Source organism: Crotalus tigris, unplaced genomic scaffold, assembly GCF_016545835.1.
Source record: "Crotalus tigris isolate CLP2741 ecotype Arizona unplaced genomic scaffold, ASM1654583v1 scf7180000021037.190999, whole genome shotgun sequence".
Classification (NCBI taxonomy): Eukaryota; Metazoa; Chordata; class Lepidosauria; order Squamata; family Viperidae; genus Crotalus; species Crotalus tigris.
In genome coordinates, this window is record NW_024098320.1 from 112,248 (window position 1) to 128,495 (window position 16,248).

The window sequence follows — 16,248 nt, forward strand, 5'->3', positions numbered from 1 at the left end:
ATTATGTTACATATTCCTAAATATTTTTTTTTCTTTTTGGCAATGCAGGCAGGTGTAGAACACTTTGCCTTGCAGTGTATATTTGATAAAACGTTACAGCTTCTTTGAAAAGTAGGTAAATTTCTGAATTTGGAAAAGTCACTGAGCTCATTTTTCCACATATAAATAACTTGCAATATGAACCTTGATTTGATATATCGCTGCATTAGTGGCAATGGCATTTAATGCAACCTTGACTCAAGATTTAGAACTACATGTTTTTCTCAGCTATCACCCAGAAATGCTTTTTTTTTTCCTTTTTTTTTTAAAGGAAGATTTTGCAATCCAGAATGGCAATTATTTTGGGTGGGTTCATGAAAAGGAGAAAAGCCCGGTATCTGGTGTGCAGTTTCCATAATATAGATGAGAAGACTGAAACTGCAAGATCATCATAGATGTCCAAACTGAAGCTCAGTTGTCATTTAGCTTGACTGTCCTGTCAGACAAAAAGACATTCTGAGGTTTTACAGTACAGGTAGTCCTTCCTTACCATTGCCTCATTCAGCTACTGTTCCAAGTTTCCACGGTGTTGAAAAAGTAGGTTTACAAACGGACCTTGAACTTGCAGCAACACAGCATTCCATGGTCATGTGACCACTGTTCAGGTGCTTCACCCGTCTCAGCTTCCTGCAGTCACATGATCGCCATGTGTGGACCTTCATAGCCAGATTCAGAGAAACAAAGGCACTGGGGAAAGCAGCAGGAAATCACAAGTCATAGTCACTTGATGTGAAGCTTAACGATTACTCAAAGATTTCTTTAACAGCCCCAGCTGAAATTGATATCATAAGTTGGGCATCCTCACATGTTGTTTCATTTAACAACTGTATTGGTTGGTCATGGAATGGCCAGTTGCAGTGATGGGTAAGTGAAGACTACCATACAGCGGTATCCATATCAAACCCTGCTGTGCCAAAATGATACATGTGCATGATGATGTCATCCACTCAAGGATCTTGTTTTAGAATAGGATAGGATAGGATAGGATAGGATAGGATAGAATAGAATAGAATAGAATAGAATAGAATAGAATAGAATAGAATAGAATAGAGTTGGAAGGGACCTTGGAGGTCTTCTAGTCCAGCCCCCTGCTCAAGCAGGAGAACCTACACCATCTCAGACAGGTGATTGTCTAGTGTCTCTTCTTAAAAATCTCCAGTGACTTTTTTGTGAAGTCTGATGCAACCACACACTTTGCAGCATTTGCATGGTGATCTTTGTTTATTTCTTATATTCAGCGTACAAAACAGCCGAACTCTGTAATGACTCCGGATAGCCAAAAAAAAAAAAAAACACTCATAAGATGCTGATGACATGCAGTTGAAAAAACTCCAAGTGTCCAGCAAGAGCAACCAGTTTTCCAGCCTCTTTAGACCCTGTTGAGGTTGAGGGTCAGATTAATTTCATGTGTCGATGCTGTGACATCACAATAGAGATAGTCCTCAACGTAGGACCACAATTGACCCCAATATTTCCATTGCCGAGCAAAGCAATTGTTAAATGAGTTTTGTCCCATTTCTTGCCACTGTCGTTAAGGGAGTCGTTGCAGTTGTTAAGTTAGTAATGCGGTTGCTAAGTGAATCTGGCTTCCTTTGTTTGCCAGAAGGTTGCAAAAGGTGATCCCATGACCTCCGGATACTGCAGTTATCATAAACACAGGCTGGTTGCCAAGCATCCAAATTTTGATCACATGACCACAGGGATGCTACAATAGTTGTAAGTGTAAAAAAAATAAGTCACTTTTTTTGGTGCCATTATAACTTTGAATGGTCACTAAATAATAATAATAACAATAACAACAACAATAATAGAATTGGAAGGGACCTTGGAGGTCATCTAGTCCAACCCCCTGCTCAGACAGGAAACCCTATACCATTTCAGACAAATGGTTGTCCAGTCTCTTCTTAAAAACTTCCAGTATTGGAGCCTTCACAGCTTCTGGAGGCAGGTTGTTCCACTGGTTAATTGTTCTAACTGTCAGGAAGTTTCTCCTTAGTTCTAGGTTGCTTCTCTCCTTGGTTAATTTCCATCCGTTGCTTCTTGTCCTGCCTTGAATGGTTGTAAGTTGAGGATTACCTTTGTGACTCCTCCACCGACACACCTGGTCCCCCAGCAATGCTTCTTGTCTGTCTACACCAGTTAGTCCCCACTTGAGAACCAACCTTGTTTCATTTTGGGGCATTAGCGCCACCTAGCGCTTTTGGGAGTTGAAGTCCCCGCACTTAAAGTTGGTGAGGTTGAGAAGCACTTCTTTATAGTATGCGATAGTTGGTGAAAGCAATTTATGACAACATTTACAGTTTAAAATGCAGAATGACATATACAGCAAGGTAAATTTCAAAAGAATAAGAAAAAGGAGAAAAAGAGCCCAAGGAAAGGTGAAAATCGTAACAGTATGAACACAATATTAGAAAACCTGGAAAAATAAAATGGGTTCTTTGCTTTGACCTGCAAAGAAACTATCTTTCTGAAGAGGACATTCCATTATCTAAGGGCTTCTTGGCATCCATTCACAGCACTTCAAGATAGGAAAATGCATAAATGACTTTATGTTTTGGGTAACGGCATCGTGGAAGAAGGTTTTTCTTGATCCTCTTTGACCCCTCTCTCAAACCAGCGGTATGGCACAACATAGGAGAACAAACCCATCAGGACCAGATTCAGCAGTCCATCTGCATCTAAAAGACAAAGGCCACTTTTTCAAAGACATTAAAGTCCACATTTTGGACAGAGAGAACTGCTGGTTTGAGACAGGGGTCAAAGAGGCCATCTTTGTAAAACTGAACAGCCCTCTTTCAACAGAGGGGGAGAGATATGACATCATCTATCTTCAGTCTACAACAGGGGTCCCCAACCCCCAGTCTGTGAACCAGTACCGGGCCACGGCATACCAGCAACCGATCTGCACAAACAAGCAAAGCCCCATCTGTGGGATGCAGGCAGCAGAGAAAACCACACACCCTCCAGTCTGCGGAAAAACCTCTCTCCATGGAACTGGTCCCTGGTGCCCAAAAGGTTGGGGACCTCTGGTCTACAACACTGTCCTTTCAACAGTTCCAAGAAGGCTCCACATCCATTTGCACTACTCCGGTGGCAGATAAGCCTCCAGGTGGCATCAATAACTCGCTAAAAGAATGCAAATGATCAGCTGTCTGCAAGGAGTATAAATCCTTCCATCCAGTCAGAGCTGAAGAAGCTTCTTGGTTAAGAAGTGAAACGTCTTCAAAGAGAAAAAAAGAAAGTCCAGTTGCCTCATGAAAAAGCACTTTTGGGATATCCCGGGACACGTATATTTGCCTTCATCCTGCGTAGTTTCTCTTTACCACGTCTTATACTTAACAAAATCAAGAAGGGGACATTATTTTGAGATTTCTTTCCTTGCATTTCCCTCCCCCCCCACCCTTAATGATTCATTGCTCCCTTTCCTCTTCCCAAGGCCATATCTACATTATTTCACATCTGGATTCTCTCTAGGTCACAGGATAGGAGAGTGCGAAACATTTCATTTGATCTATTGAACTCACATTGCAAATCCCATAGGAAGCATGAAAGTACTGTTTCAAGGGCAGAAAAGGTTCCGGGCAGCAGTTTTTGTGCTGGGAACAGACCGTAAATAACAGTTTTGTGCTGCAAATGGGACTTTAGGGAAATGTCATGCTCAGAATGGTTTGACACACAATGATTTTACGCCCTGCTATTCAAGAAATAGTGGCTTTCTTGGCACGGACTTTTGCAATAGGTGAAGAGCTATGGCACCAATTTGTATGCTTTCTTACCCACTGGGACAACGTTTCTCAAGCTTGGCAACTTTAAAGAGGTGTTGACTTCTGTTCCTGAATTTTCTGTGATGGCTGGGTATTCAGGAATACATTCCGTACACCCACAAATTCTGGAGGCAACTTGTTCCACTGATTAATTGTTCTAACTGTCAGGAAACCATCCTTTTTTAGCCAGTGAAGCCTTTGGAGGATATCAGGAGACAGAAAGCTACACATAGCTTTGTGGCAGATAAACCTAGCAAATTAACTTTTTTTTTTTTGGTCACGCTTTGAAGACCTGGGTCTTCCTTTTTCCATACTGGAGAATCATCATGGTCTAATGTGGGACTTGGGGGCCAGGAAGACTCATAGTCAGGTTCAACCTCAGCCATGGAAGCTGGTAGCCCTTCAAGGTGAGGGACAAGAAGCACAAATCAAGGCAACCTTTATTGTGAAGTCGCAGTAGCAAAATCTTTTTTTTTTAATTTTTATTTTTAACCAACAAGACAAAACAAAACAGAGTAAAACATAACACACATGCACACACAATATATACTCCTTTTTTTACAGCAATTACATAACAATAATCCATTATTTACATTTCCCCCTTATTCTTCTTTAGAATATTTGTCCTTATAGCCCCGTTATTTCTTATTTACATTTTTCTTCCTTCATGATCTGCTTCTTACTAAGAATAATTCATATTATTATGATACATTATTATACACATATTTTCACTTTTGACCTTTCCATATTTATTCTCCTCTATTATTTCTAGTCTCCAACCAGACGTACAACTTGTTTCATACTATATAATACTCTGTGTCTTCCTTTTCTTTTATCTCTTTTGTTAATTTGTCCATCTCAGCACAGTCCAGGATTTTTCTTATCACTTCTTCCTCTGATGGTATATTCTCATTTTTCCAGCACTGTGCATATGCTATTCTTGCCGCCGTTATTATATGTAAAATTAAGTACCATATTTCTTTACTATATTTTCTATTTAAAATACCCAACAAAAAGATCTCTGGTTTCCAGTCTACGGGTTGGTCTATTAGCAGACTAGCAAAATCTTGCAAGTCTGAAAGCATTTGTCCCCTTCTTCACCTTTGCTTTCCAGAAAACCAGGGAAGTTTCCTTCTACTTTGTGCATGATGGTTGTCCAGGCTGAGGCTCTTCCTCCTACATTCCCAGATACCATTACAGAAGCTCATAAGGGGTTTTTGGGCCAGTTGCTCTTGCTCAGCCCAATTACACCATAGGATTATTGTGGGGAGAAATTGGGGGAAGGAGGATTATATAATGTACAGGTAGTCCTCAACTTACAAACATTTGTTTTGTGATCCTTCAGAGTTACAACAGCACTGGGAAAAAAAGTGACTTATGATCATTTTTCACACTTAACGACCGTCGCAGCCTCCCCAGGGTCACGTGATCCAAATTTGGACGTTTGGCGACTGGCATGTGTTTATGAAGTTTGCAGTGTCCCGGGATCGCGTGATCACCGTCTGCGACCTTCTGACAAACAAAGTCAATGGAGAAACCAGACTCAACTTAACAACCGTGTTGCTAACTTAACAACTGCAGCGATTCACTTAACTGTAGCAAGAAAGGTCGTAAAATGGGGCAAAACTCACTTAACCACTGTTCCACTTACCAACAGAAATGTTGGGACTCAGTTATGATTGTAAGTCAAGGACTACCTGTATTTCATTCCCTTAAGAGTCTGGAGGAGAGGTGGGGTATTACCCTAACTCAGTTCCAATGCAGGCACACGTCCAGCCACATCTGCTTAATGCATTGAACACTGTCCCTGCTTCTCCTCCCCATCTCCTTCCCCCTGGTCTTGCTTTAATCTGGCAACCATTTGCTTTTGCCTTTTCAAAAGTCCAATTGTTTGCAATGCTCCCCTCTCGGCTCTGGTGCTCTGGAGTCCATAACAAGCTGCCTTTTTACAAACCAGAATTGGGAGGGAGGGGCCTTCCTCAGCCACTTTCCAGATGGCAAGGTTCTCTTCCTAACACCATTATCTTGATCTAATATTCCCAGTGAACAGACGGCAGCGCAGGTTCTTCTCAGCCTTTTTTTTTTATAAATTTAAAATGTAACTGAGTTTGACTGATTGTACAGAAGTGTCTTAAAGGATATTTGCACCAGAACTTGACAATGAACACTAGCCCTCTAGGCCCATCATCAATAGCACCTAGAGTTGCCAAAATTAAATAATGGTTAATTAAAAACATCAGGATTGTTGAAATTTATGACATTTCATAGCACCGATAGGATTTCAGTTAAGCATATGAAAAATCTTAGATTAGGACTTTTTTCTGACATTTGGGTGAGCTTGTGAGATTTTGGTCCTGTATATTTTTGGGAGGTACCCACACTATTGTAAGATTGTGAACTGTAGTGCTCCCTAGAATAGAATAGAATAGAATAGAATAGAATAGAATAGAATAGAATAGAATAGAATAGAATAGAATAGAGTTGGAAGGGACTTTGGAGGTCTTCTAGTCCAGCCCCCTGCTCAAGCGGAGAACCTATACCCATGGTGGCGAACTTATGGCACGTGTGCCACAGGTGGCACGCAGAGCCCCCTCTGTGGGCATGTGTGCCATTGCCTCAGTCCTAGGCCTTCAGCTGGGTTTTATAAAATCTTTTCGCTTTAGGCCTCCGCCACCATGTGCAAAAAAAAAAAGGTTCAACCAATTTCAACTTCTCGCAGGAAAAAAAAAGATCTCGCAAAGTTGGAATCAATTGATTGAACTTTTTAATCCCACCCAGTCTGCGGTTACCATTGCAACCATGCTCACCCAATGGGCCATGTCCAACCAATGGGCCACGCCCAGCCAGACCTAACGATACATAAGTGGGTTTTAAGTTGCAGTTTGGGCACTCGGTCTCTAAAAGTTTCGCCATCACTGACTATACCATCTCAGACAAGTGACTGTCTAGCCTCTTCTTAAAAACTTCCAGTGATGGAGCGCCCACGATTTCTGGAGGCAAGCTGTTCCACTGGTTAATTGTCCTCACTGTTAGGAAGTTTCTCCTTAACTCCAGGCTGCTTCTCTCTTCGATTAGTTTCCAACCATTATTTCTTGTCCTGCCCTCTGGTGCTTTGGAGAATAGTTTGATCCCCTCTTCTTTCTGGCGGCTCCTCAAATACTGAAATACTGCTATCACATCACCCGTGTTTTATTTTCTTTAGACTAGCCAAACCTAAGTCCTGCAGCCATCCTTCATATGTTTTAGTCTCCAGGCCTTTGATCATCTTAGTTGCTCTTCTCTGAACTTTTTCCAAAGTCTTAACATCTTTTTTGTAGTATGGTGATCAACATTGGTTGTAGTATTCCAGGTGTGGTCTCACTAGGGTTTTATAAAGTGGTACTAATACTTTGTGTGATCTCGATTCTATGCCTTTGTTTATACAACCCAGGATTGTATTATCTTTTTTGGATGTTGCTGCACACGAGGTGGCGCAGCAGTTAGGGTGCAGTGTTGCAGGCCACTTTAGCTGACTGTGTTCAGCAGGTCAGCGGTTCAAATCTCACCAGCTCAAGGCTGACTCAGCCTTCCATCCTTCCGAGGTAGGTACAATGAGGACCCAGATTGTTGGGGGCAATGTAAATATATATATATATATATATACACATTGCTTACTGGTATACACCACTTAGAGAGTGCTTGCACTTAAAGCGGTATATAAGTCAAATAAATAAATAAATAAATATTCAAGTGATCATCCACTAGGACTCCAGGGTCCCTCTCACAGTTACTGTTTTTGAGACAGGTCTCGCCTTAACTGTACTTATACCTTTGATTTTTCCTGCCTAAATGTAAAACTTCGCTTTTCTCCCCATTAAAATTCATTTTGTTGGGTAGGGCCCATTGTTGCCAATTCCTAATTTACTTCGACTGCAACATTGAATGTTGGTTATGGTTTCTGATAAAAAGATATAAAAATAATCTTTCTTTTCACCAAAGAGTACAGCTGCAAGCTTCGTACAAGTGCTCCTTAGTTCCTCTACCCCCTTAAATCAAATGAATAATTAGCCATTTTGATTTGCTACCTTGCAGGGCTACATGGAAACAACAGGAAAGACCATCATCTATGATTCTTTGATGATCCAGCCGAACAGTGCAGTATGTAGAGACCTCCTGTTTGACCAGCATAAGGAGCACCTCTACATCATGACTCAGTCAATGGTGAGAATAGACGAGGATCTGCTGATGGAGATGAGAAAGCATCATATGATGATGAGAGCTTATGCACCGGAGACAAATTCCTTGTGTGTCCAATCACACTTGGCCAATAAAGAATTCTATTCTATTCTATTCTATTCTATTCTATTCTATTCTATTCTATTCTATTCTATTCTATTCTATTCTATTCCTGTGGTGGCAAACCTATGGCACGCGTGCCACTGGTGGCACGCAGAGCCCTCTCTGTGGGCGCACGTGCCATCGCCCCAGTCCTAGGCCTTCAGCTGAGTTTTATAAAACCTTTTCGCTTTAGACCTCCACCACTGTGTGCAAAAAAAAAAAGGTTCAATCAATCAATTTCAACTTCTTGCGGGAAAAGAAAATCTCGCAAAGTTGGAATTGATTGAATTTTTTAGTCCCACCCAGTCTGCCGTTACCACCGCAGCCACGCCCACCCAATTGGCCACACCCATCTAATGGGCCACGACCACCCACGATACATAAGTGGGTTTTGGGTTCCAGTTTGGGCACTCGGTCTCTAAAAGGTTCGCCATCACTGTTCTATTCTATTCTATTCTATTCTATTCTATTCTATTCTATTCTATTCTATTCTATTCTATTCTATTCTATTCTATTCTACCCCATCCCATCCTATATTTTATATATGCTAAATCAGTGAGTAGAAGATACCAATAGTGTCCAAACTGAATCCCCAACTAATGTATCCCACCTCAGATCTTAACAAAAACATTGCAGACAAAAAAATATTCTCTGCATCTAAATATTTACAGATACAATCCATTTTTTTATCCATACCTAAGAATATATATGGTAGGACTATAATAGGACTTAGTTCCAGGCAAACATATATAGGATTATGCTGTCCAGGGAGGGGCACAGATGTGCATCAATATTAGGACATAATTCCCTTTTAAATGCTACAAGATTGGCTCCTGAAGAAAATGGAAATCATGAGACTATGCGTTCTATTTCTGCCTTAAGCATGAAAAACCAGCTGGATGACTTTGGGCCAGTTTCTCTCTTAGTTCAACCCACCTCACTGGGCTGTTGTGAAGAAAATAGTAGTAGGAAGGAATATCAGCTATGTTTGCTGCCTCAAATTATTTCTAAAGTAATAAAGGCAGACTAAAAATGTAATAAGAGTTTTTTAAAAATCCAATATACAAAACAGTATTCAAAATATTAGAGGTGTGCTGAATGGTTTGGAATGGATGAAATCTTTATGATCTTGCATCATTTGGACTTTCAGCCACATTTGGTGATTCAATGTATTTTTCATCCTGTGTTCCCCAAAGGAGAGATTGTTCTGACACTCTTATACTATGGTGATTTTCTTTGAGCTATTGGTGTCGTAAAGCAGGGTTGGACAACTACGGCCCAGCTGGCTCAGGAATTCTGGGAGTTGAAGTCCACAGGTCATAAAGGGGCCGTAGTTACCCAACCCTATAGTAAAGGATGAAAAATACGCATCCATGAATAAATATAACAAATATCATAATATCCAGATGGTTGTTGAATATTGGAAGCCCCTGTGCCAGAAGCAAAGGCTGTGTATTAATTTAATTTGACCTACGGAGTTTCATTTCATTTTGAAATAAAATTGAAAATAAAGCCACCAATGTAGTACAAGATCTCAAGGGAAATAAAGCAACATAGAAATAAGATTTACAAACCTTAGCATAAGGTTTTGTGGAACAGCTGAAGAAAATCAACTTAAGGAATTGATTGGTCCAGTATATGGCATATCTAAGGCATGCACATGTGTGTGCCCATAGGATAAAAAAAGAGTCTATATTTAATTAGAATTTGATCAATAGTCTTACAGAAACATCATTGTGGAAATGAATGAGAACCATTTATTTGACAGTAAGTATTTGGTACTCTCTTTTAAACAAGTGATGTTCTTGCTTGCAGCTTTAACTACATTTAAATATAATCATGGCCTCTCAGATGTTATTAGCCCACTGTTGTTTGGATGGTTGCTATGGAAACTTCAAATCATATACCTTTGCTACATTTAAAGTGGTATTTACTCAGGAAATAAGAGCATTAAGCTCAAAGTGAAATAAAGATGTAATCGTAAAATGGCTATGCGATTTAGAGAAGGGACCAGTCTCATAAACATACTTTCCTTTAATTTATCTCTCATCTTGTTATCTGCTTTTTCCCAAGAACTCCAGGACTTAAGACTGATTAAGTAACTATATTTACAAATGGGCATGCATGTAGGGTAGGCATTAAAATAGCACGGATGGACTGCAGTCCATTTATTTGCAAGTCAGTCCTATCGGAGTAAATACACTGTCAGACTTTGCAGACTCACAAAAATCCAGAACCTCTAATAAGTAATTGTTACCGACAGAGTTCAAAAGCCATAGCCTAAGATTTCAAGAACAAGCTCTCTATGTAGAAACCATCATTAAATCCACTTGTGCCTCTTTCACCTTCCCACGCTAAGTAAGGCCATCTTGGCCTTTCTTTTGACAGGGCTGGCCAGTTTTGTCTGACCTTTGATTTTGCAGTGGTCAAATTTGTTCCGGTGTAATTTTCCTCTGGTGTGGGCGAGATAAAACTCTCACTCTTGTCTGCAGTAGACAATGGGGCCGTGCAAGGCTTTGCATTCAGCTCCAAAACTGCTTTGGAAAATGAGGGATGCTTGTGTAGGTCTAGTCTGCATTTTTCAAAAAGTTGTTGTGTCTTTCCCTCAAATGAGGCATCTCCCTCTCCAGCTGCTGCGTGATCTTGGGAAAGACCCAGATGCTTTAAAGAGTTATAGAAAGGTGCTGAGTTTGAACTCATGAACGTTCCTAAGCACATTTCCAGGAGTCAGTTCAAAGGGCCCCATTTCATAGCATTCAAACGAGAGCTTTTTAGCTTTTTAATGAGCTTTTTAATTATAAAAAATGGTTCAGACAATACTGTACTCCAGCCAAATAATAAGATAATTGGGTGTAATAAACCTAGCAGATGAAATTGTCCTCTACATTGCTGTTATCTAAGCGTCTCCCCCAGCCTGGTGCCATTGATCACTTTCTGTTTTTTTTATGAGCTGTCCATCAGATTTCTCATTAAGAAGCTCTGTATCCAAGCCAATTGGGAATTTCAACCTTGAAATCAATTAGAGACCAACAGGTTTCATCAGAGCCTGTCTCATACCCCCACTCACTTTGCGAGTACTCTTCCTTCCTGTCTATTGCTGTACTTTTTTGGATCTTTGATAATTTTCCCACCCAGGGCAAACAGCGACAGAATTGGGCAGGCCTGGATATATGCTGTATCATTTAAACTAAGGCTGTTGTGTTGAGTCAGAAACACCTAGGTCAGGGGTAGGCAACCTTGGCTCTTTTATGACTCGTGGACTTCAACTCCCAGAATTCCTGAGCCAGAGCCTTTTGATATGGTAATAATACGCCTTTCGTTATAAAAACAGGAACTATCCCCAAACCACATCTTTAATATGTGATTTTTGAACATTTAGACACAGATATGAATCTTTTCTTACTTTTAACAATGACAAAAATCTGCTTCTGCTTCTAAAATGGAAGGAATTATAAGTAGTCCTCAGCTTATAAACCACTATTGGGATCAGACTTTTGGTTGCTAAGTGATGGGTTCATTAAGTGAGTCATCATGTGACTAGACCAGTGGTGGGGTTCAGCCAGTTCGCACCAGTTTGGCAGAACCGGTAGCTAATTTTTTGTTGTCCAGGCCCAGAATGGACTTCTGGAAGCGGCATCCACACAGAGAACCGGTTGTTCACATATTTGAATCCCACCACTGGACTAGGCCCCACTTTATGAGCATTTCTACTGTGACTGTTAAGCAAATCCCATAGTTGTTAAGCAAACTGACTTTATTTGTCAGAAGCCAGTTGGGAAGGTAGCAAACTAGAATCACATGACTGTAAGAAACTGGAAACCATTGTAAATAGGAGCTAGTTGCTAAGTGCCTAAATTGTGAACATGTGATTGTGGAGGTGGGCAACAGTCATAACTTAGAGAATGGTCATAAGTCACTTTTCCGTGGCTGTTGTAACTTTGAACTGATGTTAAAGAAACAGTCATAACCTGGGGATTATCTGTACACAAAAACAGTGATACATTATCAAATAAATTGATTAAATTATCTTCCCCTCCACTTCTTCAAACGTTAAGTGTTGAGATTAAAGGAAATTAAGGAATCATTGCCCTTCTCCCCAGGTTAATCGAGAGATATAGACTCTTAATTTGGAAGGTGCTTGGGTTTCTAAACTGATTAGGGAATTTCTGGCTGAATTTTCTGCTCAGCCATGAAGGTCAGTGACTCCCTGTTTCCAAAAACTGTTGTGGGATTGAATGAGGAGAGACCTGCTCTGTGCGTTGTCTTAAGTTCCTAAAAGAATGCTGGCATAGAAATGCTAATGTGACAGCACACCAAATTCTGTTCTCTGCTTCTCTCTTCCAGTTGGCCAAAATCCCCATCTTTAAATGTTCCCAGTTCTCCGATTGCAAGTCCTGTTTGGCAATGAAAGACCCATATTGTGGTTGGTGTGTTCTTCAAGGAAAGTAAGATTTCATTCAATTTATATCCAACTGCTTTCATATGGGACATCTCTGCTAGCTTCCAGAAATTAACACAACACTGTCCAGAGGGCAAAGTAGATGCAATCCTAAGATTTTTTTCCCCAAAAAGTTTTGCTATATCTTTGTGCTGAATGATTGTAAAGAAGTCCTTCTGGGGTACCAATGAGGATTTTGCAAAATCCTTTGTTCACATGCAGTAGTAGTCCTGAATTCATATACAATGCATGTGGAAGTTCATGTAAACTGTAATTTAAGAAGCTGGTTATAAAGTCCCTGTAAATCCTAAACATTTGTTCCATAATAGGCTTGGCAGGACATCCTTCTTACAATTTAGAAAAAAAATTGATTAAAACTCCTTGTTAAGCAATACATTATCTACTTCTGGAGAATATCTGAGGTTCCCAGACAAATTCATTGATTACATCTGTTCCTAGGATTTGGTAATTATGAGTAAATTAACTAAACAGATTCTAAATGGGAAAGAAGAATCACTTCCAAGAGCCCATTATCTGTTGTTTCGCACATTGGTGCAAACAAATGTTACCAGGCAAGAAACATAAAAGGAAATTTATTGAAAATGGTGTTCCATTGATATTTCCCAGTATTTTCTGAGCACTGTTTGGAGAATTAGGGTGCAAGGAAATTTCTAAAAGTTTTTTAAAAGGAAGCAGAAAAGTGTAATAACTTTTTTTGTCTTGTTTTCTGAGACATATTTTTGTTTCTATGTTATTTGCATTATAGGCAATATAAATAATAAATAAGCTTTCTCTTACCTTGTGAACATTTTTTAATTGCTGGTTTCTGTGAGGGATCAAAAACATTATAGAGGATTCGGCTTTGGAACTGAGGTACAGTGCTAGAGGTTAGGGAGTTTAAATTAAATTAAATTAAATTAAACCAGTTTGCAGAGCATCCTCATCTGATTATTCCATAAGGCAGTGTTTCACAATCTTGGCAACTTTAAGATGTCTGGACTTCAACTTGTTCAAACATCCTTCTCATCTTTTTCTGTTACCTTCTCCTATTGGTATTCTATGATTATATTACTTTATTGTTTGTATGAGCTTATAAATGCGAGACAAAATCCTTATGTGTCTAATCACACTTGGCTAATATTTTATTTTATTCTGTTCTGTTCTATATTCTCTGTTTTGTTCTATTCTGGATGAGAAGTGAAACATCTTCAAGGAAAAATAAAGTCCAGTTGCCTTTTGTAAAAGCACTTTTGGTATTCTTAAAGTTGCTAAGGTTGAGCAGCATTTATTATTTTCCCTATGCAGAAAGTATATTTTCTGGGAACAGCATGGAGGTTTCCAGGCAATCCCATATAATCGCCTCATTCAAGAGTCTCGTTGCTCTGCCTTTATCTGTGTCTCTGCAGGTGTAGCCGTCACTCCGAATGCACCAGTTTCCGTGGGAAAGAGCAGTGGCTGTGGGGCTTTCATTCTGCCCAGCAGTGTCTAACCATCCTGTCTCTGAGCCCCACCAGCATCAGCAGGGGAGAACAGAAAAACGTGAGCTCTGATCCGTCACATTTCCCTTTGAAGGCAGAGACGCCATCATGAGATGGTTCCTCACCCTCCAGTGACACTAAAAACCTGAGTGGCACAAACATCTTTTACAGGAAGAGAAAACATGGAGTCTATTTGTGCTCTAGCTATTGTTGCAAAATGTTAAATGGGATAACAGTTGGAATAAAAAAAAACTGGTCAGAATAGATGGATGTAATACAAGCATAGTGTGGGTCAAGAGAGAAGAGGGGGAATGCACTAATAGGCAAAAGACACAGATTGTGTCGAACAGTGGATCACTTCAATATTGTTAGGTAGCAGCTCCCAGAATTTCAGCCAACAATTCTTTCCAACCCCTTAGGAAAATGTTAGGGATTGAATCTTGAATCTTCTGGATGTAATCATGTTATTTACCACTGAACAACAATTTTATGTTCTGTCCCTCTAACTCTGCCTATATATCGGAAGTTAGATCCTAAATCTTCCTTGTTACAATTCAGTTGTCTTCAGAGCTTTCAGTTGTGATGGAAATAGAAGTATCCCTCATATAGGTCAGCAGAGAGCAATAAAAAGCATTGCTGGGTCCTTGGTGATCTCTGAGCCTGGTTGTTTTCTTCCAAAAGTTTCATTACCCAAAATAGATAAAAGCAATGAGCATGGCTTTGACATATCCCACTCTGGAAACAGGACCCAATGTTGGTACTGATTGTGAAGGTTGATTCTGATTTAAGAAATAAAAGAATCCAAGAACACAGTGTAGTAATGTTCAGTGACTGCCCAGAATTCATGAGTTCAGAACTTCGGATGCCCAGAGGTTTTGATTCAGGAACATACTGCAAGAGGTTAGCGCCAGTCCAGTGCCTGGATGAAAGCTCAATCTGGGTTGGATATTTAAGTAGTTGGCTAAATTCTTGGTCTTTCACTTCGTTTGTACAGCTTGCAGAGACCTTCTTAGGTGAATGCAGTATGGGAGAACCAAATCCAAGTCATGTTATTCTTTGCCTTCAGAACAAGTAGAAAGCTTTAGTCCTCCTAGGTCCGTGGTGGCGAACCTAGGGCAGACGTGCCACAGGTGGCACGCAGAGCCCTCCTTGTGGGCACATGCGCCATCGCCCCAGTCCTAGGCCTTCAGCTGGGTTTTATAAAATCTTTTCACTTTAGGCCTTCACCGCTGTGTGCAAAAAAAAAAAAAAAAAAAGTTCAATCAATCAATTTCAACTTCTTGTGGGGAAAAAAAAGTTCTCGCAAAGTTGGAATTGATTGATTGAACTTTTTAGTCCCACCCAGTCTGCCGTATCACCGCAGCCATGCCCACCTAATGGACCACACCCACCCAAAGGGCCACGCCCACCCAGCACCCGACGATACATAAGTGGGTTTTGGGTTGTAGTTCGGGCACTCGGTCTCTAAAAGGTTCGCCATTACTGTCCTAAGTAATCCCATATGAGAACGAACTTCTTTTTAAGTGCCAGAGGGCCAGTCTATTCTACTCTTGTTCTTCCATCATGCCAGTTTTTGTGGAATAAATAGACAAAAATCCTGTGTTCCTTTGACAGTCTAAACTGGCCTTCCTCAACTTGGAAATGAATAAGATGATTAGAGAGGGCAGATTCAACTCAATAGCAAATTAGTAAATGGATATAATTGTAGCAAATTACATTTTGACAGAATGTCTTCACGCAAATGCTTAATCTGGTTACTAAATTAATCTATTTGGAAGAATCAAATAACACAATAAGCAGAAAATAAACAAACGTTATTCCCACCCAACTTTACACAATGTGCAAACACTATATATATAAAATCGACTTAATCAAGGACATTGTGCAATTACAGCCAAAATTTAACCTTTTTAAATTCACTGTTCACAAAGAGCACCATTATGCTTCATATATGACCTATTTTCAGCTTAGTTGACCAACATCATATTTTACAAGAATGTTTGGAGAGGCCTGGATGTCACTTCTCGATAAAGAGAAGTATTGTCAGTTTACATAGATTTAAACTTAGGTCTCCAACTGACTTATGAGAGCTCCTATCCCCACCGTGTAGGAGATGACCAGGTTGACCTAAGGGATGGGTCAAACGCATCATCAGTCTGTAGTCCTACATCCCCCAAAGCCCCCCCCCCCAAAGTCTGTTGACTCTTATCTG

The 16,248-nt window shown here is 40.1% G+C and overlaps 1 protein-coding gene across 7 annotated transcripts in view; it reads left to right on the forward strand.

Annotated features, from left to right (window-relative positions):
• Positions 1–16,248, forward strand: part of PLXNB1 (plexin B1) — a 180,345-nt gene that overhangs the window by 103,352 nt on the left and 60,745 nt on the right. For all 7 annotated transcript variants that reach the window (XM_039369307.1, XM_039369310.1, XM_039369311.1 and 4 more), the window contains 3 exons: positions 7,875–8,003; positions 12,465–12,565; positions 13,965–14,097. In XM_039369307.1, coding sequence (XP_039225241.1) covers positions 7,875–8,003; positions 12,465–12,565; positions 13,965–14,097 — 363 coding nt within the window. The remainder of the gene's footprint in view (positions 1–7,874; positions 8,004–12,464; positions 12,566–13,964; positions 14,098–16,248) is intronic.